This window comes from Lutra lutra, chromosome 12 (genome assembly GCF_902655055.1).
Source record: "Lutra lutra chromosome 12, mLutLut1.2, whole genome shotgun sequence".
Classification (NCBI taxonomy): Eukaryota; Metazoa; Chordata; class Mammalia; order Carnivora; family Mustelidae; genus Lutra; species Lutra lutra.
Genome location: NC_062289.1, coordinates 50225240 through 50236505, shown reverse-complemented (window position 1 = coordinate 50236505; position 11266 = coordinate 50225240). Strand labels below are relative to the sequence as shown.

The 11266-nt window shown below is 38.3% G+C and overlaps 1 protein-coding gene and 1 long non-coding RNA gene across 10 annotated transcripts in view; one reads left to right on the top strand and one right to left on the bottom strand.

Annotated features, from left to right (window-relative positions):
- The window catches only part of GREB1L (GREB1 like retinoic acid receptor coactivator), a 275717-nt gene that overhangs the window by 155812 nt on the left and 108639 nt on the right, over positions 1–11266 (top strand). For all 9 annotated transcript variants that reach the window (XM_047697253.1, XM_047697252.1, XM_047697250.1 and 6 more), the window contains 2 exons: positions 1700–1876; positions 4815–4937. In XM_047697253.1, the coding sequence (XP_047553209.1) occupies positions 1700–1876; positions 4815–4937 (300 nt within the window). The remainder of the gene's footprint in view (positions 1–1699; positions 1877–4814; positions 4938–11266) is intronic.
- The window catches only part of LOC125082077 (uncharacterized), a 53629-nt gene that overhangs the window by 2575 nt on the left and 39788 nt on the right, over positions 1–11266 (bottom strand). The window contains exons 2-3 of the long non-coding RNA XR_007121882.1: positions 1822–1889; positions 1665–1721 (exon numbers count right to left, since the gene is read on the bottom strand). This is a non-coding gene — a long non-coding RNA (uncharacterized LOC125082077). The remainder of the gene's footprint in view (positions 1–1664; positions 1722–1821; positions 1890–11266) is intronic.

Sequence of the window (11266 nt, the reverse complement as noted above, 5' to 3'; positions counted from 1 at the left end):
GTCTCTGTCCAGTTTCGCACAAGATGCTCAATAAATATTGCTGAATAAATAATAATAAATTGGACTGCCATTTCTAAATGTTCAGACTTGATTGTCAGCATTCTGAGTTAGTACATTGTGAAATACTCTATCTTTAATCCCGGTGACCTTTCTCTTCTCTCCTTCTATATCTTTGTTAATTATGTGACCGGTTGTTTTGGGATTTAAAAAGAGCGTATCACTTCACTAGTAAATTTATTTTATTTTATTTTATTTTTTAAAGATTATTTATTTATCTGAGAGAGAGAGAGAGAGAGCACGAGCAGGGGGAGGAACAGACAGAGAGCTGCTGAGTGGGGAGCCTGATGTGGGACTTGATCCCAGGATGCTGGGTTTGTGACTGGAGCTGAAGGCAGATGCTTAACCAACTGAGCCACCAGGCACTCCAGTAAATTTAAGTTAGTTATGTATATAGAAAGATACTGTATGTTTGGAGTTTGGAATGCCCTTTCCCATTTACACTTTTCTTGTCCTTGTTCACTACATGGCAGTACATATGTTGTGTCCTCATCAATCAGAACCAGAGGAACTCGCACTCTTTCTATGCAACTTTCCTCTGCGTATTAGGGGGTTGATTTCCAATTTAGCGAAGGATGGCCTCTCATCCTCTTAGCCTTCTCCATTTCTTCTTTCTGTGCCCCCTGCTCTAAGCAGGTCACTGAATGAATAATCTGAGTGAGAATTGTTCGGATAGTAGATCTAAAGTAGTGATAAGCTGATTTGAGTACAGGGAAGTGAAGAAAGAGAAACTGGGACTCAGGGAATTCATGTGAGAAAGTACAGCTCAATCTCATAGAAACTGGAAAGTTGCCTTAGTTTGCCCATCACTGTCCACTCTTTCCTATCTGCAGACCAGCTTCCTCTTCTTGGTTCTCAGTTTGTACTCTCCCATCCCTTAGCTGACACAGTGCTGGACATACCCCTAAGGTGGGTTCTAATTTTATAAGACCTTATAAATCCAGGGTATAGTACCATCTCACTGATTCTTTCTGTATTTATTTTAAAATTCCAGGAGATCCTGACTGTCCCAGACTGGGTCAGATATTAGCACAGTCTAATCAGCTGTGGCATTGAAGGCAATTCCACATGGTACACAGGGTAGAGAACCAGGGCCAGCAGATTCTCTAAGAGGGATGTGTATGGAAAAGGAATAATGGACATCTTTAGGACCAAACTTTTTCATATTTTTATGTCAACCATACAAATTCTATCGCTTGATACTATCCATTCTGTTTCCTTAATCATTATCCTTTTAAGGCAGAAATTAAATTACTGTCAGCCTTTATAAATAACTTTGCTAAAAAAAATCTTGGGTTTTTTTTTCCCCTTGAAATTAAGAAATGATTGAGTTGGGGCGCCTGGGTGGCTCAGTGGGTTGAGCCGCTGCCTTCGGCTCAGGTCATGATCTCTGGGTCCTGGGATCGAGCCCCGCATCGGGCTCTCTGCTCAGCAGGGAGCCTGCTTCTCTCTCTCTCTCTCTCTCTCTCTGCCTGCCTCTCCGTCTACTTGTGATCTCTCTCTGTCAAATAAATAAATAAAATCTTTAAAAAAAAAAAGAAATGATTGAGTCAAAAAGACCGAATATTTCTATACTTTTTGTATGTAAAAATACTGTATCAACTTACAAGTCCAGCAGTAACTTTGATTTTCCTTCTTTCAGGGTTTTCTGGAAACTGTATCGGCTGTGGAGAAAGAGGATTTCGGTATTTCACGGAATTTTCCAACCATATTAACTTGAAGCTCACCACCCAGCCAAAGAAGCAGAAGCACTTAAAGTACTACCTAGTCAGAAGCTCCCAGGGTGTACTGTCGAAGGGACCTCTTATCTGCTGGAAAGGTAGCATCAACCTCTGGGAGAAGAAGGGAAGGGAAGGGAATGAGATGTTACAGTAATAACAAGTGGCTAGTACATGGTTCAGGTAGATAGATAGGTAGATAAATATCCCATGTTCAGAAGGCTATCCAAAGATGTAAAGCTTTCTGACAGGTTATTTGACTAGCTTCTTCCTATTTTTTTTAAAAGATTTTATTTATTTATTTTACAGAGATCACAAGTAGGCAGAGAGGTAGTCGGAGCAGGGTAGGGGGGGCGTGGGCGGTGGATGGGTGGGGAAGAAGGCTCCCTGCTGAGCAGAGAGCCCGGTGTGGGGCTTGATCCCAGGACCCTGGGATTATGACCTGAGCCAAAGGCAGAGGATTTAACCCACTGAGCCAACCAGAAGCCTCTCCTTTTTTTAATAGAGACTACCTGGGTTTTAAAAAGTGCACGTCTCTTGGTCTCTTGGAAGGGTAGAGGGCAGACAGACTCTTTCCAGCTCTTCTGGCATTTAGAGAAGATCTCAAATCGTCATTTTCCTGGTTAGATGCTCTTTCTACTTTATTTAAGTTCTTTGGTAATTCTCATGAGTATATAGTTTTCTATTTTCATTAGAACTACATATACTTTAGGGGCACCTGGGTGGCTCAGTGGGTTAAAGCCTCTGCCTTTGGCTAAGGTCATGATCCCAGGGTCTTGGAATAGAGCCCTGAATCGGGCTCTCTGCTCAGCAGGGAGCCTGCTTCCCCCTCTCTCTCTGCCTGCCTCTCTGCCTACTTGTGATATCTGCCTGTGGAAAAAAAAAAAAAAGAACTATGTATACTTTAGAACAAATAATGCTTTCTTCACAATACCTGGGGAAATGCACTATTAAGTGGGTGGAGTTTTATTTTTATTTATTTATTTTTTGTTTTAAGTTAAGAAGAACTTAACTAACTTATTTATAGAACTGAATCCAGTTGAAGTCTCACATCTTCATGTGATTGATAGGATTTGCCACGAATTTTCTTATTCTAATGCAATGGAATATCTAATCTTTGTTTTTGAGCAGTTACTTAGGTATTGAGATTTTAAATTATTACTATTATTAAAGGTGATATAATAATTGTCTTTAATGTTTCCATTTGTTGTCTGTGTAAAATTTTGACCTGACCATGAGAAATACCATAATGAATCCAAATTATAACTGCAGATTTTCCTCTAAGTCTTCCACTGTAATTACTCTTGGTTGCATTTGAAATGACATTAAATAATTCCTTAGGAAATGGCTGCATGTTCCAAGACAGGTGCAATAATCCTTTTGAAGTCTTACATTTAAAAAAAAATTAAAGATTTTATTTATTCTTTATAGTTTTTTATAAAGATTTATTTATTTATTTAATGTGTGAGCAGGATAGGGGCAGGGGGAAGGCAGAGGAGCAGAGGGAGAGGCAGAGGGAGAGATGCTGACTCCCTGCTAAGCACAGAGCCAATTTGGGGCTTAATCCCACAATCGTGAGGTCATGACCTGAACTGAAATCAAGAGTTGGACACTTAACCAACTGAGCCACCTTGGTACCCTTAAAAGATTTTATTTTTAAGTAATCTCTGCACCCAACGTGAGGCTTGTACACACAACCCTGAGATTTAGAGTCACACGCTCTACCAACCGAGCCGGCCAGGCATCCGAGGCCTTGTATTTATAGCAGTTGGTTAGAATTAGAATTGTGTATGCATGTATATATACAGATATGCAGACATATATTATCAATATAAATATATGCATATATTACACATAACAAGGCGATATCCTTCCAGGCCAAAGTACAGTAGCTCTTCAAGGAAGATCTGAGCAATGAAGGTTATGGGAAACTGCTTCCAGCCCTTGCACATATCTGATAAACTTGGAAACTCTCTAAAGGACCCTCTATAAGCAAACTGTCATTTGCAACCATTTATATTTCTTTTTCACATGCTACCTTTGAAGTCTAATACATTATAACATGTAGTATAATTTAGTTGGAAGCTACAGCCCCATGGGGTATCATAGTATTTGTTATCTAGCTCAGTTCAAAATATTATTAAAGTATTACAGGAGAGCTCCATTAATACTGGCTTACCTAAAATGAAGCTTGGTATTGCATGATCAGAGATCACCTTGAGTATTATATATCTATTTCCTTTAATAAAAACTAAGAATATTAAGAATTTGGGCATTTAAAATTTTTCTCTTCTACCTATAAATTTTTTTTTTAAGATTTTATTTATTTATTTGACAGAGAGAGATCACAAGTAGATGGAGAGGCAGGCAGAGAGAGAGGGAAGCAGGCTCCCCGCTGAGCAGAGAGCCCGATGCGGGACTCGATCCCAGGACCCTGAGATCATGACCTGAGCCGAAGGCAGCGGCTTAACCCACTGAGCCACCCAGGCGCCCCATTACCTATAAATTTTTCTTTGGTTCAGCTTTTGGACATAAAGTTGAGGTGAGAATGTTGAAAGCAGCCTCCATGGATTCTAGGTTCCTGTTCCACACTTAAATCCATCCTGATAGGAGGTTAACTGGCACTTGAAAGCTTATCGGAGATTTTATTTACACACACACACACACAACACACACACATACATATATACCCATCCAATATTTTAGTCTCAGTCTTATCCATAAAACAAGCATGATTATATTGGTTATGAGTAATTTTTCTCCTGGTAACTAATCTGTGAAGAATAAAAGTCTCATCTTTTTTTCTTTGTCCTTCTAAACATGACATGTGGCCTTAGGAAGACAAACTGAATTCACCATCTTGAACATTCTGTTGGAATCAGAATTTGAGGAGGGGGCATCTCTGATAAGGCATGTGGTTGCCCCTTAAGGAGCCGCGGTTTATTTTATAGATTATATAGATTGCCTTTCCATCACCTGTTTTAACAGAGGGCTGGTCTCCCCCCCCCCCCCCATAATGTGATTCTTACTCCTTCCCAGAATGTAGAAGCCGACAATCCTCTGCTACTTGCCACTCTATGAAACCAAACTCTTCAGTATCGTCAACTGTGACTCCGGAAAATGGCACAACCAATGGATACAAATCAGGATTCATTCAGACAGGTATGGGATGTTTTCTTTTGGAATTTCGAGCAGCAGATGTATATTCAGTGATGCATTTAAAACTTACTGTGGACTGGTTTGAATAGAAATATTTTAAAATGGAGGTATTACCCGAGTTACTATTAGAGTAAGAAATTAGGTCAAACATCGGACCTGTCTCTAGAAGCGCTGGACTGTGGGCAATAGGTAGAAATCCAGACATGAGGAAAGTCTGTGTCATAGCTATCAGGTGGCATATATTGGGGACATAACTTAGGAAGATGCGAGTTCCAGGGTAGGGCTCCAAACTAAGCCCACAGAACATTACAGGGTGTATGGCACCCACTAGAATACTAAGTAAGGTCCCAAGGCAGGACTAAGGATCACAACGGAAGAATCCAGGATCAAGTTTTTAGTGGTTCAAGATAGAGGCTTGGTAACAAGTAACCAGATAAAATTTTAGTGCCTGAAGCGGGGTTACAGTATCAGAGCAGAATCAGCAGAACAGCCACTCTGACACTGAGCAGGTAAGTTTCTAGTCTAAGGCTTCTGAAAATTCCTCCAGTGTAGAGGACAGCACTGGCCCAGGCCCTGAGGGCAGGATAAGTCTCCAGGTGGGACTGCATGTTTCCAGGTGGCTGAAGGGCTGGAGGGCTGTAACTGAAAAGATCACTGCAGATAGTATTTGAGAAAATTATTTAGAACCAGTCTAGGTTATATCTTAGGCAAGAAGAAAGTATTTTAAAAGAATTTGTGAATTGTCTTTCAGTTCACTTGTTTTTGGTAAAGTACCCATTTTACTCATCTGATATGCACTCTTCACAGTGTATGTGCTTTGCCAGTGTCCTCTCAACAAGTTGAAAAAGGCTTTCTTCATCCATTTCACTACTTAGCATTCCTCTTTCAGATTCATGTGGAATTCTAATGAGCTGGCAAATTGTTTCTGCTTGCTTTTAAGAAATGCATAGTTATTAGAAGATGTTAGCAATGGATGGTATGCTATGATAGAAAGGCTAACTTTATCTGGGGCTCTTCTTGCTCTGTGGCTGCACTCAGCTAAGTCTACTTCATCCAGGATTGTAAAAATCTGATTTTTAAATTGTCTGAGAGATTTAGATAGAGGCTCTAAGAGGAGAGAGCGTATCTCTTTAGAATGAGAGAACATCATGTTACTAGGTATTCAAGAAAGAAAATGTTGTCACTTGGCTCTTGTCATTGAAACATTAATTAGCTTTCATTACAATTGCATTTCATTATAATAATGATAAACCTGTATGTCTCTCCTAGAATTTTATTGTAGTAATTTGGTTGATTTCCTTGTATATTTTCTTCCATTAGACTTCGGGCCAGGGAAATGTGATTTTAAAACTATAGTATTTAAAAAGTGAATATTTACTTTATTACAACAAAAACATATGAAGCATTTACTGTGTTCTAAAACCCTTGTCAGATGCTGGAAGGTAGGGTTCCAACACTCAACCAATGCCTCCAGTGATTTAAAAACCACTCACATGGGGGATAAAAGCACAATAAAACATGTTACTTTTCCTAAAAGGGACAGTTAGATATATAAATAACCAGCTGTACCTGAAAATAATGAAAATTTATTAAAATATTAACAAGCAGTAATGCAGTTTTAATTATATTAGAAAATACATTTTGAAAACAAATATTGCTCTGAAATAGAGGAAATCAAGATTCAGGCTTTCACAAAGACTCCATCAATTGTCATGAAAAGACACAGATAGAGCACTGACTAACTCACAGTGAACACAGGTGGCCAAGATTAATGCCCATATTCTTGTGTATCCCTTGTAGAGGTGAAAGTGATTATTTCACTATGAAATAAGCTATTAACAATTTTTAAGTGCAAGGGTGGCTTGGTTAAGTGTCTGCCTTCGGCTCAGGTCTTGATCCCAGTGTCCTGGGATCAAGTCCCACATCGGGCTCCTTGTTCCACAGGGAGTCTGCTTTTCCCTCTGCCCCTCCTCCCTGCTCTTGCACCCACTCTCTCTCTCTCTTTCTTTCTCAAAAATAAATAAAGTCTTAAAAACAACAACAACAACACAGGAACACCTAGGTAGCTCAGTTGGTTAAGAGTCTACCTTCAGCTTAGGTCCTGATCCCAGGGTCCTGGGATCTAGCCCCACACTGGGCTCCTTGCTCAGCAGGGAGCCTGCTTCTTCCTCTTCCTCTGCCTGCTGCTCCCCCTGCTTGTGCTCTCTCTCTCTCTGTCAAATATATAAATAAATAAATAATTTTTAAAATTTAATTTTTTTAAATTAAAATTAAATTTTAAAAAAATTAAAAATTTAATTTATTTTAAAAATAAGACTATTTTAAGTGCAATCCATAGAATTTAATAGAAGAAAGTACCTTTTTCTAATAGAAATTAATTTTTTAATTAAAAAATTTTTTTTATTATGTTGTTAGCCAACAATAATACATCATTAGTTTTTGATGTAGCGTTCCACAATTCATTATTTGCACGTAATACCCAGTGCTCAATACAACATGGGTGATGGAAATTAAGGAAGGCATGTGTTGTGAAGAAAGTACCTTTAAAGTGAGGCTTTGTATCTAAAACTTTCCTCTTGATGAATTATGTTGATGAGTCTTCAACAATAATTTCTTTCTTCCTACACATGTTGAAAGTAACAGGCTTTAAAAATTTCATATTACTGTTATGAAATCATTGCAAACATTGGAGTATGCAGCATCTCCCGAGTTGGTAAAGATTCTTCCTTTTATAGGAGAAGACAGTCTGCAGTCAGTGACTTCCTATAATCAACATTTCTTAGCCTGAAATGTAGGTAGGCACATTGTATAGTATTTGAAGAAGGGACGAATTTACTATTTACACAGCTTTGTCTTGAATTCTACCTGCCAAGCTCTGGATTTTCTGTTCTGGCTAGCTTGCCGCTTTTCCCTAGCATATTGTTTTCAACATACTTATGTCACTGATAATTCAAACTTCAGTTAACAATCCCAGTAAAATAGTTTATCATTTTGACTGAAGGTGGCTGTACAGTTACCTACCTACACCATGCTCACATGCCACGTATAAACACACATGTACGTACATGTATTGTGTTATATCAGGACAAGAATTCAGGAATCAATTAAAAAATTTTTTGCCTAACCAAAGACCTTGAATTTCTCTTTCCTGTTTTCTTCTGAAAGTTTTATTGTTTCATCTCTTATATTAAAGCCTATGAGCCATTTTGAGTTAATTTCTGTGTATGGTATGAAATGACCATCTAAGTTCATCTTTTTTTGCATGTGGATATCCAGTTGTTCCTGCACCATCTTTGAACTATCTTTTTGTTAGTGAGTTGCATGTGTCCAAAATAAGTTGACTATAGGAGTGCCCGGGTGGCTCAGTCAGTTAAATGTCCAACTCTTGGTTTTGGCTCCAGTCATGATCTTGCGGCTGTGGGATTGAGCCCTGCGTCTGACTCTGTACTCAGTGCAAAGCCTGCTTCAAATTCTCTCTCTCTCTCTCTCTCTGTCAAATAAATAGATAAAATATTTTAAAAATCAATTGACTGTAGGGCGCCTGGGTGGCTCAGTGGGTTAAGCCGCTGCCTTCGGCTCAGGTCATGATCTCAGGGTCCTGGGATCGAGTCCCACATCGGGCTCTCTGCTCAGCAAGAAGCCTGCTTCCCTCTCTCTCTCTTTCTGCCTGCCTCTCCGTCTACTTGTGATCTCTCTCTGTCAAATAAATAAATAAAATCTTTAAAAAAAAAAATCAATTGACTGTAAATATAAGGATTTATTTCTAGAAAAATGGATAAAATGGACCTCATTAAAATTCAGGATTTTTACAGTTAAAAAGGCAACATTAAGGAAATAAAAGGACAAGTAACAGAATGGGGAAAAATGTGTGAAACATATTAATATATTAATATTAATATAAAGATATTAATATTATTATAAAGACTTACATACATATTACATATTAATATAAATACTTTGTATCCAGAATTTACAAAGAACTCTTAGAACCCAGTAATAAGATGACAATACAGTCAAAACATGGGCAAAAGGTTTGGAATAGACACTTCTTCATAGAATATGTATAAATGGCTAATAAGCACATGAACAGATGTTCAACATCGTTAGTCATTAGGGAAATGTAAATCAAAACCGCAATGAATACCACTTCACACCCACTAGAAAGACTATAATCAAGAAGACAGATGACAGTAAGAGTCTGTGGATGTGGGGGAATTGGAACCTTCATACATTGCTGGTAGGAATGCAAAATGTGGCAGCCGCTTTGGAATACATTTTGGCAGATTCTCAAAAGGTGAATATAAACTACTATATAACCCCTCAATTCCACCTGAGTATCTAAGAGAAGTGACGACATGTCGTCAAAAAAAGTTGCATACAAATGTTCATAGCAACATTATTGGCCATAGCTGAAATTTGGAAAGTACCAAATGTCAATCAGCACATGAATGGATAGACAAAAATGTGAAGTATCCATCTAATTATGGAATACTGTTAGGCAATAATAAAGGACAAACTACTGACACATGCTAAATCATGGAAGAACCTCAAAAACACTATTTAAATGAAAGAAACCAGACAAAAGAGACCATACACTCTAAGATTTTTGCTTGTATGAAATATCCTGAAAAGGCAAATTTATAGACAAAAGAAATAATTAATGATTGCCTAGGCCAGGTGGTGGGAATGGAAATTAACTGAAAATGGGCATTCAGGTTCTTATGGGGATGATGAAACAGTTCTAAAACTGATTTATGATGGTGGTTGTGCCATTTGACAAGTTGCTAAAAATCATTGAAGTATACAATTGAGATGGGTAAATTTTATGATATGTGAATATACCTAAATAAATATATGGGAAAAAAGATTAAATAGAGAAAGAAGGAACCCTTTGGTTTTTATTCTATTTCATTTTTTAAAAAGATTTTATTTATTTGTTTGAAACAGAGAGAGAGAGAGACAGCGAGAGAAGGAACACAAGCAGGGGGATGGGAGAGGGAGAAGCAGGCTTTCCACTTAGCAGGAAGCCCAATGCGGGGCTCAATCCCAGGACCCTGGGATCATGACCTAGCCGAACACAGACACTTAATGACTGAGCCACCCAGGCGCCCCACCTATTTCTGTTTCTTATTCAGTGTAAAACACTCTAATTTATTTACAGTTTACTATGACATGGTAAACAGCACATGGCTTGGAGTCAAAGTCCTGGTATTCAAATATTACTTCTGAATATATTCACTGGTACTTGGGAGAAGTCACTTCTATGACTTGCTTTCCTCATTTGATAAACCAAAAATAACACCTATTTTGCAACTAAGGATTAACTCAGCCTTACTACCATACTTCTATTATGTGACATTCCTCCCAATTATAATTGTTCACTGTCTGTATTTCTTTTAGATACTAGAAGCTCTACTATGTTCATTTGTTTATTCTTGTACCCCTAGTATTGGCAAATACCTGAAAATAGATATTACTTATATTCCATTTTATTCAAATTTTAAAGTTAGCATTTGGGGGGATTATTAATTTCCTGGTGTGTACAGTTTTTCCAAATGAAGCTGATATGCTCATCTACCATTAGGAGGAAACATGTTTTTATGCCCTAGCCTATATGGCAGGATAGGGATGACCACCTAAGTTCTGCCCTTATGTCTAACAGGATAATTTTTAAGAACACTATCAGGCAGGGCCACTTTATGGGCCCTGGGCATATTTGCCTAGGTGGGCCCTTTCCCTCTAGAAAAGTACTTAAAAATATGTTTTGTGACAGTGTTGGTATAAAAATGACTATTTAGTATTATATGTTAAAGTACTTTCTTCAACCCAAAGTTCATTGTTTTCTTCTGATTATAAAATAAATTAAAACATTTTCATGAGCCCCTAAAACTATTATAAACCCAAGGCACTGTGCCTTCAATGCCTAATGAGGAAGTTGGCCCTGTTATTGGAGACAGAGGTATTGTCCACGAAATGGGCTTTTCTTTTCTGTGAGTCGTGGTAGGCCCAAAGGAACATAAGCACTATCTTAAACTTGTGTATTAAAGAACTAAGAACAGGGGCACCTGGATGGCTCAGTGGGTTAAAGCCTCTGCCTTCAGCTCGGGTCATGATTCCAGGGTCCTGGGATCGAGCCCCATATCGGGCTCTCTGCTTGGTGGGGAGCCTGCTTCCTTCTCTCTCTCTCTGCCTGCCTCTCCGCCTACTTATGATCTCTCTCTCTCTGTGTCAAATAAATAAATAAAATCTTTAAAAAAAAAAAAAGAACTAAGAACAATAACAAATGAAAGGACTTTCCCTGTAATAAATCAAGCTCATGAACCTTTACTAGT